General features: G+C 37.4%; 1 protein-coding gene across 1 annotated transcript; it reads left to right on the top strand.

Annotated features, from left to right (window-relative positions):
* The first annotated feature begins 605 nt into the window (after positions 1–605).
* On the top strand, positions 606–27,542 carry LOC129242789 (intermembrane lipid transfer protein Vps13D). Its single transcript, XM_054879636.1, has 19 exons — positions 606–765; positions 1,383–2,173; positions 2,236–3,354; positions 3,437–4,422; positions 4,490–4,629; positions 4,700–4,834; positions 4,905–5,526; positions 5,604–5,720; positions 5,795–6,179; positions 6,247–7,057; positions 7,224–7,476; positions 8,669–8,816; positions 9,515–12,979; positions 14,711–14,923; positions 14,991–15,863; positions 16,436–16,750; positions 16,852–17,349; positions 18,130–19,248; positions 27,284–27,542. Exons 1-19 carry the CDS (start codon positions 669–671, stop codon positions 27,338–27,340), a joined length of 12,144 nt encoding a protein of 4,047 aa, XP_054735611.1. The 5' UTR covers positions 606–668; the 3' UTR covers positions 27,341–27,542.
* Positions 27,543–27,555: the final 13 nt, after the last annotated feature.

Here is a 27,555-nt window from a genome sequence, read left to right on the forward strand (position 1 = left end):
TTTTTCTTAAAAAAGTGAATTTTTTTTTCAAACTTCGAAAAAATTTGGAATTTTATAACTTCTTCGGTATTTTTTTAGTTCATAAAGAAAAGAAACTTATAAAAATTAAAAAAAAATTTGGTTCGACTGTTTCAGATGCATCGCACGACCTCCATCACCGGCACCGATTTACAAGTGCAGACTCCAGGCGCTCCAGAAAAATACTTACAACTTTAAAAAATTTCAATATTTTTTAAAAATAAATATTGTTTTTTAAACCTTAAATATAGTACACTATCGTCTTAAAATTCCGTTTACCGCAATCATTTCCTTCCCTTTCAAAAAAAATTGCTAAAAAAACGCTTTTTTTCGGCTTCTAAAGCAGACTACTGCCTTAACTGAAGTGAATTTTTAAACTGATTTTAAGCCTCCATAATTGGACGCTTAAATGCATTAGTTTCATTGGAAATCAGAATTAAACTTGCACTAAAAAGTGGTCCACAGTCTACTTAAATGTATACCATTTTCGGGATTTAATCGGGAGTAATCGATTTTGATGCATCCAAAGTTATCATTACTAACTTTTGGTCATCGCTGTCACTTGCCTTATGAAATCGTTATATCTGGTAAACAAATCGTTTGACGTTTGCCCACTAGAATTTTTAATAAGAGTGCATAAAAGACAAATTATGTTGAACGAATTGATATCCTGGGTTTTGAACACATATCTTGGAAAATATTTGGAAAATTTCAATCCACAGCAATTGTCTGTGGCGCTTCTTTCAGGTTTGTTCATAAAAAACTAGTGCGTTCTGAAATTTACAAAAATTTTCGTGGTGCAATTGTGTTTCACTAGTAAGTGCGTCCTAGAACAATTGCTGTGACGAAAAATTTATGAATATTTTAACTATGGGTCACTGAACTGCTAATACTAATGAGTTAGAAAAGGTGCATTGAAAATGTATGAAACGCATTAATGCATAACGAGATATTTAATACAAATGAATGAAATTCACTTATTTGCGTGACTATTAAAATCCTCTTGTATTAGTCATCTGACAAATTGCCTGTGAGAGGGGATGTAAACAGTTTCTATTATATTTTTAAAGTGCATATCTTTGGATTGAAAACCTTTTTCTGATATGATTGCAGCGTGTGTAAGCTACCTTTGAACTCTGCATGCGAATATGCGTGCAGTAATTAGAGCTTTAATTGTGTAAGTTTCTAAAAACAAATGTGAGCCTTATATGCTGCGTTTATGTCACAATCTTACTTTAGATATGTGTACATGCAGTATTTTCAGATATTTGACTGATAAGATAGAAGCAAGACAACTTTTCATTAATTTATTGCATTATTTCTTTCTATTAACTTGTATTATTTTCTCAATTTATTTTTTTAAGGCGAAGTCGAATTAGAAAATGTTCCAATTCGAAAAGATGCACTGCGCTCATTCGGTATACCCGTGCAGGCACACTCAGGCAATATTGGCAAGATAAAATTGCAGATACCCGTTCGTCAATTCCGGACAGCGCCGTGGTGTATAATTATTGAACGCGTTTATGGTGTGTTCGGTCCAAAAGACCTCGACGACTGGGACGATGAAAAGGAGAAATTGTCCGAATACGAATATAAAGTTGCTGACCTTGATGCCAAAGAAGCAAAATGGCGCGTGGAGAATGGCTATCAAATTGACAGCTATTATTCAAATTCCTATACAAGTTGGCTGAACTATGGCACCACTTTGGCCACGAAAATTTTAGAGAATCTTGAATTGAAGATAAACGATGTTCATATACGCTATGAGGATGCGCTAAATGTGAAAGGCGTACAAATTGCAGCCGGCATAAAGATCAGCTCGCTCACACTTCAAAGCTGTGACGCCAACTGGCAACCGCGTTCAAGCGCTGCCAGCGATCAAAATGTTTCGTATAAATTGATTGAATTGAATAATCTATCCTTGTATTGGGATCATATGGCGGAGGAAAATAAGTGCTCAAAATTGCTATCGAAAGATTTATTGGAACGCATGAATCAGCTGTGCGATGTAAGTAAGCATCATTATCTTTTGCATCCGATAAGTGCACGTGCACATTTCAAGCGAGAGTGTTGCAAGCAAGCTATACGCTCCAAAACCAAGCCCCGTTTGAATTGCGAATTTCAAGTAGAAGAAGTAAAAGTGGCTGTTAGTGATGTATGTATACATTAATATAACCTTTTAAAATCATTTATAATTTATATAGTATTACATATCAGCTTCAATACAAACAAATTGTGGATTGCGTTTATGGGTTGCGTCAAATTAATCATACTCGTACATACAGACTAATGCGCCCGTCTTGCACAGTCTTCGAGAATGCTGCTCTCTGGTGGAAATACGCTGCCAAATGTCACGGTTTTGTGCATCAAAATAATGAAAGTAAATGGGAGAAATTGAGGGAAAATCTACGATATGTACGAATTTATAAACGGCTATTAATTAATCCAAACGAAAATATTACTGCAGAGGAAACAGACTTCAAGGCGCATATGGAGAAAACGAGAGAGCTACACGAATTACATACCCTTCGTAATGTTTGCCGAACCAATGTTTTTACAACGGAAGTAAATTTAAAAGCGAACTCGATAAATCATGGTAAGGGTATGTTATTCCACTGGTTTCCCAATTGGTGGGGTTGGTATGGCAATTCAGATGCCAGTGTTGTGCCACCGCAAGATGAAGCGTATAAAAATATCGAAAACGACATACTTAACGCATTAGAAGATACAATGGAGAATGATCCCTTCTCGAAGAGAGATGCGATTTTCGGATATTTTAGCTTTATATTGGTTGATGGCCAATTAGTAGTTAGCACAGAAGATCCCATTACTGGACAAACAGCAGTCAGTTTTGAAATGGACTTTCAAAACCTCATATCTTTCATTGAAATGAAGCCTAAATTCAGCTCCTACATAATGGGTATATCATTGGGTTCGGTTTGCCTTAAAGATAAACTGACTAAAAACACAGAGTTTCCGTTTTTGATTAAACCACAATTTGATGAGCTGCCCACTAAGCCAACACCACCCAGTACGGGGTACCAACTTGTTGATTTCAAACGATTATTTGCAAAGGAAGAACAGGTAGATTCTGCACCAGAGCCTTGGTTTCAATTGCGCTATGAAAAAGGGCCACCAGATATACAGTCGGACATGCGGTTGGTGATCAAATCGCGTAGTTTGGACATCGTGTACAATAAGAACGCATTCGATTGTTTGAAGTCATTTTTTGTGAAGCCGGTGAACGATGTATATTTGAAGTATAAGTTGGCTAAGGGGCATCGTTCTAGACTGAAGTTCCTGCAAAATTGGCAGCAGTATTTAGTGGGAAATGAGGTGAGTATAATTTAATAATGCTTTCATAGAAGTGAATACATTTTATATTTATATTTAATACATTTTACTTTTTTCGTTTAAGGATTTCCGCACGACGTGGTCTCTAGAAATCGACATATCTGCCCCGCGTATTATTTTTGCTCATAACCATTTGGAAAAAAACACTGGAGTGGTATTAGTCGATTTTGGGCGATTTGAAATGCTCAAAAATGAATTCCGTAAAAAAGAATCGACCGTTGGGCATGAAAGCGCAGCTGCAAGTGAAGTTATCTCAAAGTTGGGAAAAGATAGTGAGGATGAAGACTTCATGACGCCTTGTTCGACACCGCCAGGCTCGGAAATCAGTTTGATCGAATCTCCCACACTTCGACAAAGCTCTGCTTCAATTGTTAATACCGATACCGGTCTAGAAAGTGCCTTTCATAGGAAGATCTACGATAAATACTCTATAAATCTAACAGATATGCAAGTGATTGTCTGTAAAAATCGTGAACGGAATCACGCCTGCTCGAAACATTCGTCAACTTATCATTTACTTGAGAAGTTTAGCATCTGCTTGGAGTTGGAGCGCCGCGTAATTTATACCATCGATCCTGATTATCCATCACTGACTTTATATGGCACTCTACCCAAGATCGTAGCACATATTAATGAGCAAAAGCTGAATGAATTCTTTAAAATTCTATATCCTATAATATCTGACAATTTTGTGGCGAGTGAAAATATGAAAAATTACAACGGAAACACATACGCCGAAAAAGCCAGTATAGACTCAGTGGGGGATGTAAGTGGAAATGAAGAAAGCAGGCATGATTCAGAAATGCCGAATAAATTTCTAAATACCAATCTAATGGTAATACAATTTGTTATTGGGCAAATGACATTGGAAGTTCAATCATTGGAGCGGAGCATTGCTGAGCTGCAAGTAGTGGGTGCGCGTGCAGGCATTACGAAGCGTTCAGAAGATACACACATTAGCATGTCAGTGCATGGTTTGCTATTGGTCGATGCTATACAGAGTTTTGGGCCCGATTTCGAGCTACTGGTGGCAAGTCATCGCCATGTAGGGTAAGTCTTCTAACACATTTAAGCTTTAAATTTTTAAAATAAAAAATAAGTTTACATTATTCAATAGTATGGACAGCATTTCGGGCAGTTTAAAACAAAGTAAACCATGCTCACCCACATCACCAGCTTCTCCTGATCCGACGTGGGACCCAGAACGTTGCACCAGTCCACATACCATAAACCGAGCAATCAGTGCACTAGAGAGTGGTAATTACTTGCAATCATATCGAATTTTCTAAACAATTTTAAAATTCTATTTCGTTTAATTGCATTCCAGGGCGAAAATATTTCGATATGGATTATGACGAAGCACAAGCACTTATAAATATAGACCTAAATTTAATTGACTCAACTGATCAAAGTGATTCACTACAAATTGCGAATATTGCTTTCAACAATTTAGATATTATTGGTGAGATTTTTCATAAATACAAACTTATATACATATGCATTTGAAAACTCAATTTTCTTCTTTTTTACAGCTAATCAAGAAACTATTGTTGAATTGTTGGGTTTCGCAAAGCGTTTGCACAATGCACACGAAGTTATATTCCGCCGCAACCACGGTCTTGCCTCAGAATCGAATGCGCACAACAATTACAAAAGACATGCCAATGCCTCAACGATTCTACGCACAGAAATATGTTTTGATTTTCATCGTTTAAATATTTTAGTATTACGTAGCATAAATAAAGGCGACTTCTCTGTTGGGCGCAAAGTTGGCACGCTAACTATGAGCGAAGCTAAAATACATGCCACTTTCGGTGAAGATTTTAGCCTGATGGGCTCGTTGGGTGGCGTACAAATCATCGACATCACGCCGGAAGGCATCAATCATCAACGCATTTTCTCCGTTGGTAAGGATCCACTCACCAATGATACGCCAGAGTTCTACAAACACGACTTGCTGAACACGCTCACCAATGAGTTGTACAATGATAGCTGTGTCGATACGCAATTAAATGCATTGTCCTTTCAAATTTATTGCCAAAAAGACTCAACACCGAATTTGAAAATACGAATGGCATCCGTATGGTATGTGCACTGTCCACGTTTTATTCAGGAGATTAATATGTGTATATCGCAATTTAAGCACTATCTAAAGTAAGTCGATTTACTTGTTTCAAAAATATAAATGATGTACATATATAATATGTAAAATGAATTTATTAATATTTTAGAAATTTCGCTACATCCATTCGCAATAAAGCCAGCGATATGGCGAAGGGGCTTGTGCATCACATACAGAAAACTAGCGAAACTGAGACTGATGAGTTGCAAACAGCTGGTCAAATATCGTAAGTTTTGCTGTTGATTATTTATAAAAAAATTACGTTATAATTTTTTTCTATCTCATTAATTGTCATTTCAGCATCGATATAGTGTTGAATACGCCTGTGTTGGTTTTGCCACGGTCTGGCGATAGCTTAGATGTGCTTGTTGCTAACCTAGGCAAGATCACCGCTTACAATACTCATGAGGCGAATGAGCTATCCATTTCGAAATCGACGGAGAACTTGAATATGTGGGCCAAAGATAACTACTTTATTGACATACGTAATATCAATTTGTTTTCATTGAATACATCGAAGCGCAAGGAGTTGGGTTTTTCGGCATTGCCGAAGGTGAATGAACTGTATGCGTGTAACACAGACGCTGTACCAATACTGCACGATACTGCAATGCTATTCAAGCTAACTAAATGCATCACAAAAACCAGAAAAGAAAATCAGTGGACTTTGCGAAATAAGTTAAATGTATATAAATACAAAATATTAAAGCACGAAATTTTTGCTATAATTTCTCTTTTTTATGTACTCCAAGGTTGAAGGCAGCATCACTCAGTGCCTGCAAGTTTCATTGTCACGTGGTCAATACGAACAAGTGCTCGACACATTAAACTCTTACTCTAAGTGGAAAGGCAATGGTAATCCTGATTCAAACACTATAATATCCGTCGACCAACCAGACAGTGCACCGAAAGGCAAAATCAACGAATCCTATGATTTTGAGGAAACTTTTGAAACAAATTTAACTTTCTCCGTACCAATATTCCAAATACACTTAAAAAATAAGCTCAATAACGCATTGATCGATGTTACATTTCGAGAATTTAATTTTCAGTACAATCAGCTAAATGACATTACTAATTTAGAGGTGTTGTTACGCTCGATTGTCATGGAGGATCTCAAATGTACAATGGATTCTCGATTTCGGAATATGGTTGATTCAACGTCCACTGAAAAGGAGATCATTTACAAGACTGAAAAATGCTTCTCATGTCCAAATCTTGCGAACATACGTTTACAACAAAATGAATTATCCCGATCGATGCCGTGTAAACTAAACTTCTCACCAGTCTTGGCTACAACGCAGACACCTGTGAAAAAAGCTTTAAGCTGTGGTAACACAACGAAATCCGCCGAGGATAAGTTAGTAACTTACAAGTCACAGACTCAAGTAATAATGGACACGAATGGCAGACCAGTTAGGGAAACCCAAAGCTCGATCGATTTCAATTGTCTTAATTTAACGGTATCGGTGTGCAGATGGTTTACGATTTTCGATTTCTTTGGTATGGTGTCCTCATACGAAGTGAAGAGTACGGTGCCCACGAAAAGTGAACATAACGATGGTGAGTGGAAATATTAGCAGTTATAGAATTGCTTTCAATGCATCTCTATATTTATTGCACTTGAAAATAAATTATTAAGTTCAATTCAACAAAAAATTTCGAATAATTAATTCACTTTATTCATATTCAATACTCAAGTATATGATCGTACTATTTCCACTTATAGACGAACCAATTTCTTTGGGCGAATTGAAGGTGTCTGTGCGTTCGTTGAATCTGATATTGGTTCGCAATGAAGTGGAGCTCTCAAAGGCTAATATATCACATGCACATTTCAAAATTACGAGTAATAAAGACATTATATCGGTGGAAGGACGCCTCAAATCTATTTCGTTGTATGATCTAACACACTTCGGCGATTTGTATCGTGAAAAATTTTCGACAGCTGGACCTGAGGCATTAAGCTTTTCATATAAAAGGTAAGTTATTTCATGCTCTCGTTGCAAAAGATATGTATATATTGTATATATCCTGTCGGTTTGGTACAGTAGAACAAAGAGCCATTAATAAGAAATTGTTTTTATTAAATAATAAAGGTTAGGTTATAAATAAATAAATTATATATATAAAATGGGTACTTTTAACTAGTAGTATGTATAACATTGATTGTTGTCAGTCGGAATAATTTAAGTATATGATGGCATATTTATCTCTATTTTTAATTCAAAGGATTGAGCTTCAAAAGTTTTATTATAAAATGCAAAAATAATTAAAACTTCAGTAGGCACAAAATATAGGGTGATCAATTAAGAGGAGTTTTTTTAATTTGCGTTTTTTTTACAGATCGCACGCGAGTTGTGCCAAACTGTCATCGTGGATTTGTTGAACAGCGTTTGGCATTTCATCATGGAAAGACTCACACCGCAACAACGTCTACAAATTGTTCAACTGTATTATGAAAATCAGCGTTCTGTGCCATGCAGCTCGTGAAACAATGACTTTATTGAGAGCAGCTGATTTCACGTTTAGGACCTGTGAGTTGGCCACCAAGATCTTGTGATATCACACCTTTGGACTTTTTTCTTTGGGGATTCGTGAAGTCCAAGGTCTATGCTGATAAACCAGCTACGATTGAAGCTCTGGAAGCCAACATTACGCGTGTTATTCACGACATACCAGTCGAATGATTGAAAATTGGACCTTCAGAATGGACCACCTTAAGCGTAGTTGCGGCCAACATTTGAATGAAGTCATATTCAAAAAGTAAATGTCAAAGAATGTCCTTTCAAATGATAAATAAAGGTTTTGAACATAATTTACATTTTTGTTTTTTTTTTAACTATTGAAAAAAGCACCTCATGATTGATCACCCTATATTATTATTTAAACTCAAAAGAGTACTTATGAAAATTCACTTAAAATCATTTCCCTATATTGGAGAAAACAGAGTAAATATTTATACAAAATGCATTTTCTTCAATGCCATACTTACACCAGAGATGTGATAATCTGATCCGTATAAATAGTCATCTGCTTCTATCTAACTCTATTCTGTTTTACAGTCATTTTGAGGTAATCTTTATGAAAAATATTTTATTGTTATATTATATATGTATGTATGTATATGTGTTTGAAAAGCAAATCATTAATATTTAATTATCATTTTTTTAGACTAAATCCTGATACCAAATCCAATGCAGGTTCACTGGGAATGAATGCAAAACTGCGCATACAAATGTCATCTGTGCGCTACATACACACAAAGAGATTTATAATGGAAATTCATTTATTTTTAAAAGATTTGTTGGAACTACAATCGGTAAGTATTTGCAATTTTCTTGTATGAAAGAATGATTTCAAACTATGAATTTTTCACCGATAAAACTGGTTTCAGCCCTAAAATATTAACTATTTTAACATTGTATTCAAATATTCAAGAAGTTTCTTTTAAATAGAGGCAAAAAAATTTTATATTTAAGTAAAGCACAGAATAATTGACGTTTACACCCTTTTGGACCGAGCTCCTCTTCCTATTTGTGGCGTACGTCTTGACGTTCTTCCACAAATGGAGGGGCCTACAGTTTTAAGCCAACTCCGAACGCCAGTTATTTTTTTACGAGGAGCTTTTTCACGGCAGAAATACACTCGGAGGTTTGCCAGTAGCCAGTGGCAAAAGAAAAAAAGTAATAAGAAAAAATAATAATTTAGATATCGGGCTAAAATTTATTCGATATCGCAAATACCTATAACTACCGCATTCGTATTGTGTCATCGTCGAGCGGTATTACGTGTTTACCTTTGCGTCGGATTTTGTTACTTCGTTTCGTTTTACAACCATTTAGTTATTTAGCCAGAACATTTCGGTTTTTTTTACCAGATTTACTTTTGCCAGTGTGAGCAAAACTGAACGTAAATTTTTCCTAAATTTTTGTAAATTTAAAATTAAGATCCCCTTGTTGGATCCGCCAAAGGGTTTAACTTCTTCATAAAAGTATTTGTTATCTCTTCTTTTTCAAGCCCGTCATTAAACGCATAAAAATGTCCGAAAGTCAAGCCGATATCAACTGCAAACCGACCAAGATAGGCCTTCGCATTCATGCTGCTTCGCCGATCGTTCTGCTGCCACTCAGTTACAATAGTACTCAGGTCATAGTTGCCGATCTCGGCGAATTTACATTAAAAAATTCTTTCCACTTTGCTAGTGATGCAGCCGTTGTTAGCAAGCGGCAAGATGAAAACGGCATGGATGAAATTCTCGATGTGATGCATATCGATTTGGTTAATATGAATCTATTTTCGGGTGAACGCATTTGGAAAACAAATAAAACGCTAAACTATAATCCATGTGAATGTGTGAATATTGGCAATTTCACCATATTAAAGTTGGGCAACAATCTCTTTAAGGAAACATGCCATCTCAAATTGCAAGTGGAACGAAATATAGACGCTGCTGTAAGTCACAATTGTCCGGATATAACGGTAAAGGGTGTACTTTCCAAATTGAATGGAATTGTAAATTTGCAACAATACAAATTATTACGTGGCTTTCTTAGCTACAATTTGGGTGAAATGATTGACGATGTGTATTTTAATTATTCGAAAAATTTCTACGAATCTGTTGATAAATTGAACTCAGCTAGCGAATCTTATAATTCCACGGACGCTTTGGATGTACCCGCCTGGAATATAATGTCAATCAATTTACAGTTGGAAAATGTTTCCGTATCATTGGTGGAGCAACAGAATTACGATAATGAAACCAAACCGTTAGCTTGTGTAAATTTTATCAAATCATTTCTGCAAATCGATTCATTCAGTGACGGCTCGCAAGATATTGATTTGGTGTCCAGCGAAGTGCTAGTGCTCGACTCACGTCCTGAGCACATATCGAAAAATGTATTCCGTCATATTTTGAAACCGAAACGTGATAATTTTTCGAAAAACGTTGTTCAAGCAGAAATTCACAGTCGAAAGCGCAATAACTCTTCGAAATATACAATATTATTGAATAATATGCGCATTATGGCCATACTGGATTGTTTGGAAAGCATTAAAAAGTTTCTGGAAGAGGAACCAACAATATCTACTTCAGTAACACCTTCGTGGCGTAATAAATTGGGAAAGCAAACCTCTTCCGCACACGAAACTGAATTGAAAACGGATTCTGAAATCATTTTGAATATTACTGATTCGGAATTGATTTTCCTTGAGAATGTTGAGCTACCCGATACGAATGCAATCATTTTGAAAAATACCACGGTGTTGCAATACAGACCTAATAATAACATTTGTCCAGTTTCGATTGATGTTAACCACTTGGAGGTCTTCTCCTGTATACTTGGCTCCGAAGAGGAGAGCGCGCTGTCCATCATTGATCCATTCTCATTGAATATAGAATTGAAAAACAACTGCTTCCACATTATCATACACAAGCAACTCTCCATACGCCTCTCATACAACGATGTAAAATTATTTTCGAAAATGCTACAGTCAATACCCAATCAAACGAAGTCATCGCAAAAGCTGACTCGTAGTAATTATGCCAACTTTGAAGTTATCGCACCGTTAATCGCTTTAGGTTTCAAACAGAAGGATTGCTGGGAAGCTATGGAAGTTAGCAACTACAATTTAAATGACGCCGCTCTTTGGCTGTCGCAACAAAAGTATTTGAAAACGGATAAAGTATATTTGGAAGTGCATGACTTGCTCATAAGCGCTAACTGCATATCGATTTGTGTCATTGATGATTGCATGGATGCGGATGTGCCCCTGCTGGAGGTTGCGCTATCACAGCTGACTTTAGCGCAGCGCCTGGGAAATGCCACATCACCAGTCGAAGAAGGTCGCAGTACACCGCTGTATCAGGAAGGGCGACTGGAGACGATATTTGCCAGTGACTATTATAACCGTCGGTTGAGTGGCTGGGAACCGGTGATCGAACAGTGGGAGTGTTCGGCGCATTGGCAATACTCGAAAAGTAGCTTAATGGTGCCGAAAATGCTGGTGATGCAAGTGAGTAGCAAGCAATTGCTCAAGTTGAATGTAACATCGACCCTCATAGAGCTCTGCGACATTGTGCGCAACAATTGGATAAAAGATTATTATGGACAAGGTAATAGTGCTGGTGCTAGTAACAGCTCCGACTCGCTTACAGGCTTTCGGCGCCGCTCGCCGTTTGTACCTTTCGCGCTTAAGAATCTTACTGGCGAACCGTTGCTTTTTAAAACGCTCTACTCCTCGCCCGGCGGTATTACACGCACCGAGGTTAATCCGCCAGACATCATGTGCGATTGGTTGTCTGTGCAACCCAACGAAATTTTACCATTCGACTTTGGTCCACAAACAAAGCTGAGACACATGAACTCGCACAAATTAAATACACATCAGATACTGGTGCAAATTCAAGGCTGGACCTTGATTGGACCCATTTCCATCGATAAAGTGGGTATATTTTTTCGTTATTCCACTTTGGATATGCAATATAAAAAGCGCGCACGCATAGTATTCGACATATCAATGTTCGGATCCGCGCAGAAAATCATCACTATTCGTTCAGCATTGACGGTCGTTAATCGGCTAAATGAAAGAGTGTTGCTGAAAATGGAGGGAAAGCATGAAGACAGCGTAGCTTTATCGGTACTTGAACCCACAGAGCAACTAAGTGTGCCGCTACGCTTGGGAGATTCGCTAATTTATTTCAGACCGTATACATCAACAAAATCACCGGATACGCTGATTGAAAGCGCTACCGAAGGCAAAACCATTTTCGTAAGAAAAAATTCTATTATGCGTAGCAATCGTAGCGATGAACTTGAGTTTAGCACTTGCGGGATATCGTGGACCTCTTGCGTAAAGGATTCAGTAGATGAGCTCTTCTCATGCTACGGCAAGAGTAATGCTGTCTTCTATACACTCGTAGAAATACGTAAAGTGAAGTATCCGAATAGAGATGTAAACACACCAGGCCATACGATTACACTCTTGCCACCTTTAAAATTGAAAAATATGCTTCCTTGTGATCTACTCTTCAAAATTTCCGGTCACATACAAGGCAGAATCAATCCCTCAGAGGTTGTCAATATACACACCATAAATGCCTGCGACTCCACCATACTAAGCATCACTTTGGATAACTACAAGTTATCTGGTCAGCTAAAGATACCAATAGGTCACACCGGAATTGTGGAGCCGAAATTGAAATTGATCGACATTTTAAATCGCGAGCTTTATTTACGCGTTTCGATACAATCCTTCCAAGGCAAAGGTATGGAAATATATATAAGTGCGCCAATTTGGATTATCAATCGTACTGGGCTACCGCTGGTGTATAGACAAGAGGGCACGAATCGTTTGGGTTCCGGGCAATTTGATGAACACGAACAGGCGCGGATTGTATCACCGTTGCTTTTCTCCTTTTCCGATCAGGAAGGTTCGCCGTCGCTGGAGATACGACTGGGCAATAGTTTTGGAAATAATAATCCGGTAAGATTAATTTTAGTTGTAGACATATGGTTTTTTGCTTGTTTATATGCATGTGCGTTACTTAACACTTTCACTGCCATGCTGTTTATGAGGAGGTGTCATTTCTAGGCCGCGTGTACCGTTTCCGGTACACCGCAACCACTTTAATAATTTTTTAGAAATACCTATTTTTCTGACCTTTTGAGCTCGTGTGTATTTTACCCATAATTTCACTTTGGACAATATTTTAAATTCAAAAATTCAGCTTGGTGTGCAAATTCTGTTTAGCGTGTATCGAAAACGTTAAGTGGCAGGGAACGTGTTAAATGCCAAATTAGTTAGTATAGCAAATCTGAAGTAGGGCCCTTACACACCCTTATTCATATATATGTAGTCCTTATGGATAGTCCTTGGTATTTTGTACATACAAAACAGACTATCTGGTTCTAAGATAGGTTTGAACAAAGACTATAAAATAAGAATACCCGACAGAAATGATTGGCAGACTAGAGTCATATCTGATGATAGAGGGCACCATATTTATACTGACGGTTCAAAGATGGATAATAGCACTGGATCGCGAGTGTAGTCGGAACAATTATTCTTAAATTTCTCCTTTAGACTCCCAGACCGGTGTAGCGTCTTTTAAGCTCAGATCTACGCTTTAGACAAAGCAGCAAAATTGATAAGACTAATAGACTTACCTCCGGCAAAACTTACCATTTTTGTTGATAGTCAAGCAGCAATCAAGGTACTATTCTCAGCGCACATCAATTCAAGATGTGTTAAGGAATGCAGGAGGGCACTCTCGCTTATTCAACAACACAACACCATACTTTATTGGGACGCCGGTCACTCTGGAGGGAAATTAAAGAGCAGTTGAGTGTGCAAGGAAAGGCCCTGAGCTTGGCCTTCAGCGAGTGGCAGAGAACATAAGCATTCCTCTAAACGAACAGTACGCTGCGATTGACTTGAGCGTAATCGCGGGAACCAATAGAAGGTCGTATCTGACTACTAAATGCAGAGTCTCAGGCAGGTCTCAAGCGTTCTGACCAAAACTGAATCTTAAAAAGACAAAATGTCTGCTTGGACTCGACAGATCAACTTCCAGCGTCCTCACAGTTGTTATAACGGGCCACTGCACTATTGGCAGCCTAGCCAGTAGAATGGGTCATAACGACTTCTGCAGGAGTTGCGGAGATGAAGAAAAAATTGAGTCGGTACAACAACTCCTCTGTGAATGCCTTTCAACTCCTCTGGCAAAGAAGCCGTGCCAAATATCTTGGTGATTACATTTTTGCAGACCTGGGAAATTTGCAAAATGTCTCACTGGAGGGAGTGTCGAGTGCGGAGTGTCTTGTCTAAGGCAATCAACCTGGTTAACCTAACCTAACCTGCACATGCAGGGTGGCACAAAATTAACCAGCCTATTTGAAGATTTAGAATTTTTACAAATAGTGTCGTAAGTTAATCTTATTTCACACTTGTGAAGTAAAAAGCTGCAGCATACAAAGATGCAAGTAAATAAAGATTTCCGTCACCCAAAGTAATTTTTTTTATTTTGTAAAAATGAATGATGAATTTTGTGTTACCTTGTATATATAAATTAAACTAACCTTTATACCATTCTACTAAATATTTTTAATTTTTCTCATTTCTTGATGAAAAATGTTTTAATTACATTTTATTTAATTTGTTATTTGAAGAATTTATATAGATATTTATTTATTTAATAATTTTTTTCTTTGGCAGTGGTGTAAAAGCTTTAATATACACAAAGAGACTTTCCAGCGACAGTTACGTGCTGAAAGGTATAAGGGCTGCTATGCCATTGGCATAAATATACGTAGAGGTCGCGGCTTATATTCATGGACTACTTTTGTGATTCTCTCGCCTCGCTATCAGCTTTACAATAAATCAACAAGAAAGTTGGAGTTTTCACAAAAGTGTGATATTAAAAAACCGGTATGTCGAATTTATATTCCAATCAATTTCACTCAATATTTTCAGTGATGTTTTATTTTCCTATTAGGATTCAACAAACGCTGAGCATATAATATCAGCATTGCCTGGATGTAATTTCCCTTTCCACTGGCCGAATTACGAACAGGAGCCACTGCTGTGTGTACGCATAAGCGATGTCAGTTTTTGTCATTGGTCACATGGCATACCCATCAACGAAGTACATTCCATATATATAAATGTTCGCAATGATTTGGGTGAAATGTTCTTTTTGCGTTTGGAAGTGATCTCCAAGGGCGCCTCATACTTCTTTTTGTTCAGCGATGCGCACACTTTACCACCACCTATACGTATTGACAATTACTCAGAAATTATGATACATTTCTATCAGTATGGTTGTAAGCCACATTGGCGTTCAACAGTGCGACCACAATCGTCGCTTGCTTACGCTTTAGACGACCCCCTGGGCGCACATATGCTACAAATTGAGGCTCCGGGTGGAAATACCATTGAGTTTCCTCTTAACAAAATGGAAAGTTCCAGTAGTATTACCTATGCTAATTTCATTTATATAGTCTTCAAGGAGACATTCGCCTATACGGAAAGTGAAATGTCACAGCTGGGCGTTGAAGGACAGCAACTTGTTTTGGCTGTACGCGATAAGAAAGTCATTGTGGCACATAAGTGCACAGGCGATCGCTCACAGCTCTGGTTAATGAACTCATTCGGTCAGTTAGAGCACGAGGGCTCTTCGCCACCAACGGAATTTGGTAAAAGCATGGAATCAAATAGCTTTCGTATGGTGTTGGATGTGGAAAAGGCGCTTAATCCGAATGATTATACAAACTTAGTCATAAGGCCGCCAAATAAACAACGTGTGACCACACAGAGATGGCGTTTCGATAATGGACGATTAATGTGCCATACGAATATGTGTGTGCAGGCAAGTGTAAATTTAGTTATTTATTTATTTATTGTATGTAGTAATATTACAATTAAAGGGCGCTAGCGGCAAGAGTCATCGGCCTAAGTGTAAATTAGAAATTGGCTCAGTGCAATATATTATTTTAAAATTCAAATGCGATACTGATCCCGTAAACTCTGAAATTAGTTTTGCATTTTTTTTTAATTGGTCTGCTTTTTAGAATTGGCTAACATTTTTTTAAATATTATTAAATATAATATATTAGTTTGGGGAAAAAGAAATCCATTATTTTCTCAGTAGATGGCTGTAGTGATCGACATTTCGTAAGGTATCGATCAAACAATATAAAGTTTATGCTCGTTGTCAAGGTGACATTTCACAGTAAAAAAAACGTTTGCTGTTTTTTGTTTGTTCCAGTCAGTTGTGAATTCCGGGTTATTAACAATCATCATCAGTAAATCATATAAACTTTTAACATAAACACACTGCATTTTTTTTTTTTTTTTTTTTCAATATTAAAATAGCCGGTCTGAATGTGACACCATGTAGTGTGAATTAACATAATTAACAAATAAATATTTCCTTTTAAGGTACGAAACGGTGTGTTCGGTTTACGTCCTGGCTCGGAAGTAGTTCTTGGCCGCATACAATCGAGTTCACGTGCCGCTAGCTGTGATAATGTACCGTTTGAGCAAAGCATTGAAATTCAGAAATTACGTCCTGGTTCTGGCCATTTGGAGGTTTTAAGCAAAATGGATGGGCCTATACGCACGATTCAAATACACGATGTAAAAATTAAACCAGAAGAAGTGACGCTAACACCAGATCCAAACTGGAGTCACGCGTCAATCACCAATCGTATGGCTGTGGATGAACACAAAAGCAACATTTTCGACGAATTTTCGGTGAGCACTTTTCGCCGATACGTACCGCTAATTAAAATACCGTTAACGTGAGTTTTCTTTTGCATTGAATTTAATTTATTTCCTCTACCTGTTTTTATTAGCTGAAAGTGGATCTATCGAAGGGCTTGGGCATTTCTATTATAACTCGGCAACCTTGCGAAGAACTCGCCTTCATTACCTTAGAATCCATTATAATAGATGTACATTCAACGCGTTTTATCAAATCACTGGAATTCAAAGTGGCTGACTTACAAATCGACAATCAACTATTGGATACTTCTTGTCCAGTTTTGCTGCATACAGTGCGCACAAGCGATGATGAGCCCAGTAGCGCATTAATTTTGAAAACGAAACTCTTGCCCAGTCCCAATAAAAATGCAATCATATTTGAATATTTAACATTCGACATCAATCCTTTTGTGCTGCTACTGGAAGAACGTGTGATCTTAAAGGCTGCCTACTTCTTCGGTCTGGGCAAATTGGATAAATACAAAACGAACAGGGAATATGATCATGCGCAACAGAAGATCGAAGAGCTATCACTTTCAATGAATCCACGCAGATTTTACTTTGAATCGCTGAACATTGGATCCAGTCAGGTAATTACAAGAAAGATAAATTCTTTTAATATTTAAAGCTTGTTGTGGATGGTTCAAGTTTCGAATATAGACACGGCGACCAGATAAGAACGATACGAATATAAATTCAAATAAAAAGAACAACAGTGTGAGATATCAAATTGATGTTGGCTTTATTTGAAGCGACATTGGCCATTTTGTATGGATAAATAAATAAAACATGTACGTCGTTATTCCAGCAATACCGGCTCGAATGTTGGCCTTGAAAAACTTGGTCCATACCGAGCAGCATTGGCGGTAACGATGTCTCCTTTCATTCCCACTACAGTTGGTTCTACGTAACCAAAAAATCCCTGATTTATATCCGGCCAAGAACTGTCACTTCAGCAGCATACCCCGTATATTTATGAGGTAATGTTTACAAAAACAACAACAACGGAGTCTCTTTTCTCATTTCGATGGTGCTGTCGTGCCATAAATCGCAACAAATAGTCAATTTTTGTGGATGCACTGATGCTTGGTCGAACACTTGTGGATTGTGTTCACTCCAAAAATGGACCTCGTCCGATGACGAAATACTTGCTGTGTAGTTATGACTGAACCAGAATTTCGAAGGCATGTTTTAACAATTCCCACACGTTCGACCAGCGTCAAGTAATGCATGATGAAATGTCAAACCTTAATTTAGACAGCTGCTAAATTATAACAATTGCAAAAACTATCATTACTATCTGGTCACTCTGCCGTCTTTAACTGATTAAATATTTAAAAATTTATCCAATCAATTGTATTTAAACACAGGTTCGCCTCTCCGTCTTTACGGCGCCCAAATTAACGCCAGAACTATTTGAAACGAAAAAGGCGCTTGGCTTAACTTTGGTTAAATTCGAGGACGCACTCATAGAATTCGATAAGTTCTGCGATAAACATCATTTTGAGCCTTTAGAGGTGTATCTCAAAGCAATCAAAAGTCACTACGTTAATCAAATCAAAAGGCATGCTGCTGCAATATTGGGCAGTGTAGACTTCCTTGGCAATCCGCTTGGCTTTGCCAATGATCTCTCCGAGGGCGTTTCTGGTCTAATATTTGAGGGATCTGTAAAGAGTCTGGTTAAAAATGTCACGCATGGCATTTCCAATTCAACAGCAAAGCTAACCGAGACCTTATCGGATAGTTTGGGACGTGTTATGCTCGATGAGCATGACAATGAAACACGGCAGCGGATGCTTGAAATTCAATCGAATACATCAGGGAATCACTTGGCAGCGGGTCTTAAGGGTTTTGGGTTCGGTTTACTTGGTGGCGTTACGAGTATTGTGCGGCACACCTACACGGGCGTGCAATCCGATGGTTTTCCTGGCCTGTTGAGCGGTCTGGGTAAAGGACTTGTGGGCACAGTTACAAAACCCATAATCGGTGTACTGGATTTGGCGTCGGAAACAGCGAGCGCAGTGCGTGAGACCAGCAAAACTTCAGGTCGTATGTTGCCCGATCGCAAACGTTTGCCACGTTGTGTCACTGGTGCGCCTGGTGGACTACTGCCGGCATACTCATATCGGCAGGCTAAAGGACAGCAATATTTGTATATAATAAATCGCAGAAATTTTACAGAGAAACTCATGTCTTATGAACCGAACTTGTGCAATGACAAAGATGCGAAATTGCGATTGCTAATCACCACCGAATTTATACGCATATTTTCACGTTGCGAAGATGATCCTGCTATTATGTTTGAGTGTCATTTAAGTGAGGTGCTCTCCTGCCATCCATTGACGACAAATGTTACAAACTCTGCGGCGCCGGGAGGTAGCAAAAATACTCCTAGTTTTTATATCGAGATTTCAACAAATCTGCCAAAGATTACACGACCGCGGGTCAAATGTCAAACTGAGGAGGTGGCGGAACGTGCAGCACGTTGTGTAAGTATAAGACTAATAATGATCTTTATTCATTGAAAAATGTCAATATCTTTATAAAGCTTATTGTGCCATGTGCTGTATGTACCCTAAATCTTTCGAAGAGCTTTTTCCTAGCTACCGGATAATTTCACAAAATGGTGAAGCTTAAGATTTCTGCCACCAGATCTAGGTTCTATAGGTAGATAGGCAGGTGACTCTGGGTAGATAACGCAATACAGAATTCTGCCTTCAAGCAATTTCAGCGCCGGGCTCTGACTTTCAACCAAATCCGAAAATGTAATTACAATTAGGACCACGAAACAGGCTGTTTCGACAGGGTGGAACCATAGGGAAAGTGTTTTTCGATTTGTGGGTTTGCGGGGGCACGTGAATTGTTGGTCAGTGTCGTGCGGGATACCTTCACATGCCGTACGTAAATTGAGTATGACTGAATGAATTCCAGAACGTACTTGTGCCAGGCTGACGCGAGTCTTACGATATAATTGAAGTTCTTCGTCTGCTATAGGCGGTGGTTGGACTCCGATAATAACATCATTTATCGTGTGGACGTGCGGACGTGTTTTTTCTTACGCTCCAATATCTACGAAATATCTGTGTTTAAAGAAATAATCAAAATACCAAAACCAGCGAAATAGACGCTTTAACCAAAATATTGCAGATCGCAATACAGTTTGTATCAATAAAAACAATCAAACTAAAAGAATAAGTAAAACAAAAAACAAATAATAATAAAAACAAAGTAAGTAAACAAATAAGTAAAGTATCCTGTTATGCCAGTAGAGCGAACACCACCTACACCGAGTTATGCTCGTGGTGACAACAAACTCCCACCGGATAAAAATAACCTCAGTGCGCTCTCTCAAACGTGTTTACTCAGTGCGCGCAGTGAAAAAATATCAAATGAGAGGAAAAATGACTCCTCTCTTACCGCCTTAATAGGCAGTAAACAATCGAAAAACGCCGCATCACCTGTGAATCCGGCAGACGCGCTCCCTTGGACTGCTCAATGCACTACCCCAATCACTCCACTACCACCATCTGCTTCTCTTTCCAACAACAATAAGTATACTTATACTATTCCAACTTCACACTCTGATGAGACATCCACTAAAAAGTCTACAACAACAATAACAACACAAAGACAGTACATAACTACCGCAGTATCAACAGCCACAACAACAACCGTGTATACTACCACAACAGCGATCGCCTCCACAATTGCATCACTAACAACAAACACGCAAGTACTATATGCAAATAATTTAAATTTAAATCATACCAACTGTAAAGATCAGCTTAGTCAAAAAAGAAATCGCGAAACTCAATCTCCAAGCAAACAAACAGAAGAGCTTAAGAGCAGCAAAAAACATAAACCCAAAGCACAAAATACAACACAGACAACACTAAAAGAGTACTGGCTGGGCAATCCAGCCTCTTCAAACAAGTTTGCTCTCCTAGCGGACGACGATATATTAGAAGAGCAAAGCGACAGTGGGACAGTTCCGAATATCAGCCAACAAACTCCACGCATGCAAAAACCTCCACCTATATACGTCCAGAATGTCGAAAATATAAAAGCTCTAGCTGACGCGTTGAATACGATCCCAAATATATTTTACGAAATAAAAGTACTTAGCAAAAACGAAATAAAATTACAAGCAAAAGAGCCTTTACACTATAAAAAAATGATAGAACTACTTAAGCAAAAACAAACAAAATACTACACGTTTAGACCAAAAGATGAACGAGGATTTAAAGTAATACTACGTAATATGCACTATTCAACTGACACCGAAGAAATTAAACAAGAGCTAGCTGAATTAGGTCACGAAATAACAAACATTCATAACATACAAATAACCAACTCAGAACGCAAAAAACAACCACTTTCACTATTTTCACTTGAATTAAAAACAAAGGATAATAACAAAGAAATATATAATATAACTAATCTTCTACATTGCAAAATTAGTTTTGAACCACCCCGCCAAAAAAGAATAGTACCACAGTGTACAAACTGCCAAAGATACGGCCATACGAAAAATTATTGTCAAGTAGACCCAGCGTGCGTAAAATGTGCAGGCAAACACAAAACAATTATGTGTCCAATTAAAGGCAATAATAAAAATAGCATAAAATGCATACATTGTGGCGAAAATCACACAGCAAACTACCGCGGATGTGCGATATATAAAGCAGTACAAGTCCAGAGATATCCGGCACTACGCAAAAAAAGTATTCAAAATGAAAAAGAACAAACGAATAATGAGACAATCGAAACAAACGCAAATACAACACGAGTGGTGCCAGGCATAACATACGCCCAGGCAACAACAATCAACACAATACCAAAAGAACAGAATCAAACAAAAAATAACATCGAACATGTTCCAAAAAATAACGACGATATGATCGAACTAAAAGTAATGATGAGACAATTAATAACCCAAATGACAAGTATGATGAACATATTAACACTGCTCGTTACCAAACTCGATGAACGAAAGGAATAAAATTAATTTAGCTATATGGAATGCGAATGGACTTGCTCGCCACGTTCTGGAACTTAAAGCATTCTTAATAAATAAATCAATCGATATAATGATGATCTCTGAAACTCATGCCACTGACAAAACTTTTGTTAACATACCGAACTATAATATACATTACACAAATGAACCCGACAACAAAGCGCACGGTGGGACAGCAATTATTATCAAAAGAAGTATTAAATACAACGAACTGGAGGTATACAGAGAAAAAAACATCCAAGCCACCACAATAGCCATAGAAGACACAAAAGGGCAAATAGCAATATCTGCAGTCTACTGTCCCCCCAAATATAACAACACAAAAGAACAATACCTGCATTATCTAAAATCACTGGGGAATCGATACTTAGCCGGAGGAGACTACAATGCTAAAAACATACTTTGGGGGTCAAGGTTAACAAATAAAAAAGGGAGGCAATTAATTGAAGCCATTAGAAAAAATAATAGTCGGTTTATTAGCACAGGTGAGCCAACCTACTGGCCAACAGATACGAAAAAACAACCGGACCTAATTGACTTTTGCATAATTAAAAATATGCCATATGAAAATCTAACAATAAAATCATGTTTAGAGCTATCTTCAGACCATTCACCATTAATTATGACCTTACTTGGACCTATTGAAATAAAACAATCTCTGGGCCTATATAATTCTAGCACGAATTGGACTAATGCTTGCCAAATATTAGAGCAAAAACTCAAAATAAATATATCACTGAAAACTCAAGATGAAATTGACGCCGCTATTGTATATTTCAATGATAGCGTAATACAAGCAGTTGCTTCCTCTACACCCACACCGAAAATGACAAACAAAGAAAATATCCCAACTTACATTAAAGAGAAAATCGGTGAAAAAAGAAAACTCCGCAAAACATGGCAAACGACCAGACATCCAGCAGATAAGACCAAACTTAATAAAGCGACAAATGAGCTAAAAACATTACTTACAAAACACAAGGAGAGTAAACTTCGAAATTATATGGCAAACCTGGGAACAGCAGCATCTACAAATTACTCCTTATGGAAAGCAACAAAACACATTAATGGCGCTATAATACATAAACCTCCCATCAAAACAGAAGCCGGCACATGGGCAAAAACAAGCAAAGAAAAAGCCGACACCTTAGCCAGACACTTCTTAGACACATTTACAAGCGAAATGGATAATCAAAACATAAACATTAAATCTGACAACATAACAAACGTTCCGCAAATCAAAACAAAAAAGACCACCATAAGCGAAATTAAAAATCAAATAAAACAGCTAAGCGATAAAAAAGCTCCAGGATATGATTTAATAAATGGAAAAATTTTAAAAAAGTTACCTGAAACAGCATTGCAATTCATAAGAAATATATTCAATTGCATGTTAGAGACTAAATACTTCTCACGACTATGGAAAATTGCTCAAATTACCGCCATACCCAAACCAGGAAAAGATGCCACCAAAACTGCCTCATATCGACCCATCAGCCTATTGCCAATCCTTTCAAAAGTGTTTGAAAAAATATTGTTCGACCGACTAGAACCAATTTTGACAGCAAAAAAAGTGATACCAAGCCATCAATTCGGATTTAGACGGCAACACTCAACAGTCCAACAAATCCACAGGGTTACTAACAAAATACTTAACGATATGAATGACAAAAAATATTGTGTAGCTGTATACCTAGACATTGCAAAAGCCTTTGATAAAGTTTGGCATAAAGGACTTTTGCATAAGCTCAAACGAATCTTTCCACAAAACTACTTTGAACTTTTGAAGAGCTACATAACTGATCGAAAATTTTATATAAGATATGAAGACGAATATTCCGATATTCTACCAATGACAGCTGGAGTACCGCAAGGCAGTGTATTAGGTCCTCTCTTATATCTAATATACACCGCAGATGTGCCAACTCCGACAACAGATAATACAATGATAGCAACGTTCGCGGATGATACTGTATTAATGGCATCAAACAATGACGAAAAACTGGCGACCTTTACACTTCAAAAATTAATAAACAATACAGTAAATTGGTTTGACGAATGGGGTATAGAAGTTAATAAAGACAAAACTATCCAAGTTATATATACAAACAAAAAGACATCAAAATATAATCTAACCCTAAAAAACAACAAAATAAAAATCTGCCCAGCAGCAAAATATCTTGGAATAACTATTGACGAAAAACTAACATGGAAGCAGCATATCATTAACAAAAGAAATCAAATCAAGAATAAGTACCGGCAATTAAGTTGGCTAATAGGACGAGCATCAAAACTATCACTGTATAATAAGGTGACTATATACAAAACAATTATTACTCCTATCTGGAAATACGGAATAGAAATATGGGGAACGGCTAAAAACACAAATATTCAGCTCATACAGCGAACACAATCCAAAATATTACGAAATATAACAAATGCTGGTTGGTTTATTCCCAATGAAGCCATACATCGTGAATTAAATGTAGATACTATCCAAGAAACAATCACAAAATATAGCACTAAGCATATACAGCGACTGTCAGTCCACCAAAACGAAGAAATGCGTAAAATAGCACCGGCAGAAAATACCAAACGAAGATTAAAGCGACTCACACCGACTGATCTAACTATAAGATTTACAGTGTAATCACAAAAAACAATAATAATAATAACAGATTCTTCTTACATTGGTAAAAGAACTTAATAGACCCTAATTGTACAAAAATTACATATTGTTAATATATAACAGACTGTAATAAATAAAGGGAGATATAAAAAAAAAAAAAAAAAAAAAAAAAATGAGGTTAGAGTTCATAAAGGCTGTAAGGAACTTTCGGTGAATGTCGTTTCGTTACAGCGTAAATTGGCTGCTAGTTTAGGTTAGGTTAAGTGGCCGTCATCCGACACACTTAGGCCTCAGTAGTATCATTGCGATACCACTGCAGCTCGCCCTTACACTCCTGAACCTTCTCTGAACCAACATGTGGATTTGATAAATTTTGTAAATTTCGGCAACCGTATTTGAGATACCTCTTCAATGCTGTCAAGAAAGGCGAATCCGAGCGTGGAAAGCCTTTTTCTGTATAGAGTAATACATTTACACAGGAGGTCTCCCACAGTTTCCTCTTCTACAATATCTTGACAGGTTGGACAAAAGTTATTATGTGGTAGCTCCAGTCTGTTTGCATGCCTTTCAATTAGACAATGCCCTGTTAGTACCCTTGTCTCCTGTCTCCTAAGTTTCAAAGTACCGAAAATGGGACCACCACGTTCCCCGGAGCTCACTAGAGTACACTTCGAAATCGCAGGCATCTGCCCAGCTCTTATTTTGACAGTTGGATCTATTTACGTATTTGCCGACAAAAATGTTTTACCACTTTCATCCCATCTTAATTTCAGTCTTTGTAAGGACAACAATCAACCGAGCAGAGATGCCTTTCAAGATGCCTTGCTCTAGTTGTGAATGTCAGTCTGGAGGTCGATAGCGATCGATTTTAGCGTTTTCTCAAAGTGTTCCGATCTTAGAGTATAAATGTATAGGTAGAGCAGAGTATAAATCAAATATGCTTCTCCTCATCGACGATATGAACTCGCTTGCGAGGCAACTTCCAAAATATATTTTACTAGCAAACCCGGCCCCCTTCGCTGGGCACACTAAAATAGAACAGATATGGTTTAGAACGGAAAATATATGACTTTCATATTATTTATTTCTTTATTCAAGCGCTTTGGCATAAACAATATTTTTTGTTTTTCTATTTGTTTTTGAGTAAATATAAAATATAAATTGAAAATCAGGAAAAAAGAAGATTGTTTTTAAATTTCAAATCAACGCATATGAATAAACAATCGTCTTTTTTCCTAATCATCCATGAATTTTTCGTTTCAATGTATATGTTTTATTAAGCATTGGAGCTTTTTTCTACCATTATCCATTTATATTTTTCAAAACAAAAAAAACGAAAAAAAATTTTTTTTCCACGAACACATAATTTCATTCGGATTTCACATTAAATTCTCAAATTTCGTAAGAAATTATTCACTGTTCCAAAATCCACTCCAAAAAAATTCACAAACAATTTTTACATGTTGCACTTACGTTTTTTCCTTATGGCATCCAAATCAGAAAGAAATATTGACACATTGTAACTCACACTGTCAATTTGACAGTTCAGTTCCGCCCCAAGAGTTAAAAAAGTAAGCGACATTATGGCTGGTTCAAAAGAACGCTGTACCCGTTGCCACTGCTCCGAATTACAACCAAACTTTACGAAACCCATTTTCAATACTTACTTAACAATGTGCGTAAGTTTGGTTTAATTCGGTGCAAAGACACGGCGGGTCCACGTTTTGGCATATATTTCGAGACCCTAGTCATCAATAGGTATGAAAATTACCCCGTATTAAAGCACTTATCAACAGCTCTAGGGTCCACGTTTTGGTCTCTATCTCGAGACCCTAGTCACGGAGCGGATGGAAATACTCTGAACTAAAGCATTCACCAACAGCTTCCATTTGATATCCATATTGTACAAACACATTCTAGGGTCCACGTTTTGGTCTCTATCTCGAGACCCTAGTCACGGAGCGGCATGAAAAATACTCTGGACTAAAGCATTCACCAACAGCTTCCATTTGATACCCATATTGTACATACACATCCGAAGGTTACCCGGGTCCACGTTTTGGCCTATATCTCGAGACCCTATCTACCAATAGGTATCCAAACTATACGGAAACCATCTTCAATACCTCCTTAACAATGTGTGTAAGTTTGGTTTAATTCGGTTCAAAGACACGGCGGGTCCACGTTTTGGCATATATTTCCAGACCCTAGTCATCAATAGGTATGAAAATTACCCCGTATTAAAGCACTTATCAACAGCTTTCATTTGATACCCATATTGTACATACACAGCCACAGGTTACCCGGGTCCACGTTTTGAGCTATATCTCGAGACCCCAGTCACGGAGCGGCATGAAAAATACTCTGTACTAAAGCATTCACCAACAGCTTCAATTTGATATCCATATTGTACAAACACATTCTAGGGCCCACGTTTTGGTCTCTATCTCGAGACCCTAGTCACGGAGCGGCATGAAAAATACTCTGGACTAAAGCATTCACCAACAGCTTGCATTTGATACCCATATTGTACATACACATCCGAAGGTTACCCGGGTCCACGTTTTGACCTATATCTCGAGCCCTATTTCCAAAATAAAATATAATCCATGTTACTCGTGGATGATGTAGCTTTCGAATGGTGAAAGAATTTTTAAAATCGGTCCAGTAGTTTTTGAGCCTATTCATTACAACCAAACAAACAAAGTTTTCCTCTTTATAATATTAGTGTAGATAAATTAATTTGTAAAGTATAAATTTAATAATAATAACAATGCGTCTCCCTTACTTATGAGAGATGCCACCCTATATCTTTTTGTAATGTTACGAAATGTTATCATGTTATGCGAAATTAATATTTTTCAATTTTTTACAGATCAACTATGCTAAAAGTGTGTTTGATGAGCGCGAACAGTCTGTGACAAACGAATAACTGCGGTTTAACCCTGTTAGTTGATATACATTTAGAATGTTGTAGTTTTACGTGTTGTTACTGATGTGTTATTTAATGTATATATGTATGTATCCCGTAATTTATAATGATGGAAAAGTATTTAAGTTTTGTATATAATGTATAGTGGGCATTCTATAATAAATTCGACTGGATTTTTTGAAACATGAATTGAAAAATTAAATTTCCCTTTTATA

Source organism: Anastrepha obliqua, chromosome 3, assembly GCF_027943255.1.
Source record: "Anastrepha obliqua isolate idAnaObli1 chromosome 3, idAnaObli1_1.0, whole genome shotgun sequence".
Taxonomy (NCBI): Eukaryota; Metazoa; Arthropoda; class Insecta; order Diptera; family Tephritidae; genus Anastrepha; species Anastrepha obliqua.

Excerpts from the sequence above, each read along its gene's own strand:
- LOC129242789 (XM_054879636.1), top strand. The coding sequence starts at position 669 with ATGTTGAACGAATTGATATCCTGGGTTTTGAACACATATCTTGGAAAA. Across the intron at positions 766-1,382 it reads GTCTGTGGCGCTTCTTTCAG|GCGAAGTCGAATTAGAAAAT; the intron begins GTTTGTTCATAA and ends TATTTTTTTAAG. Across the intron at positions 5,721-5,794 it reads CAAACAGCTGGTCAAATATC|CATCGATATAGTGTTGAATA; the intron begins GTAAGTTTTGCT and ends TTGTCATTTCAG.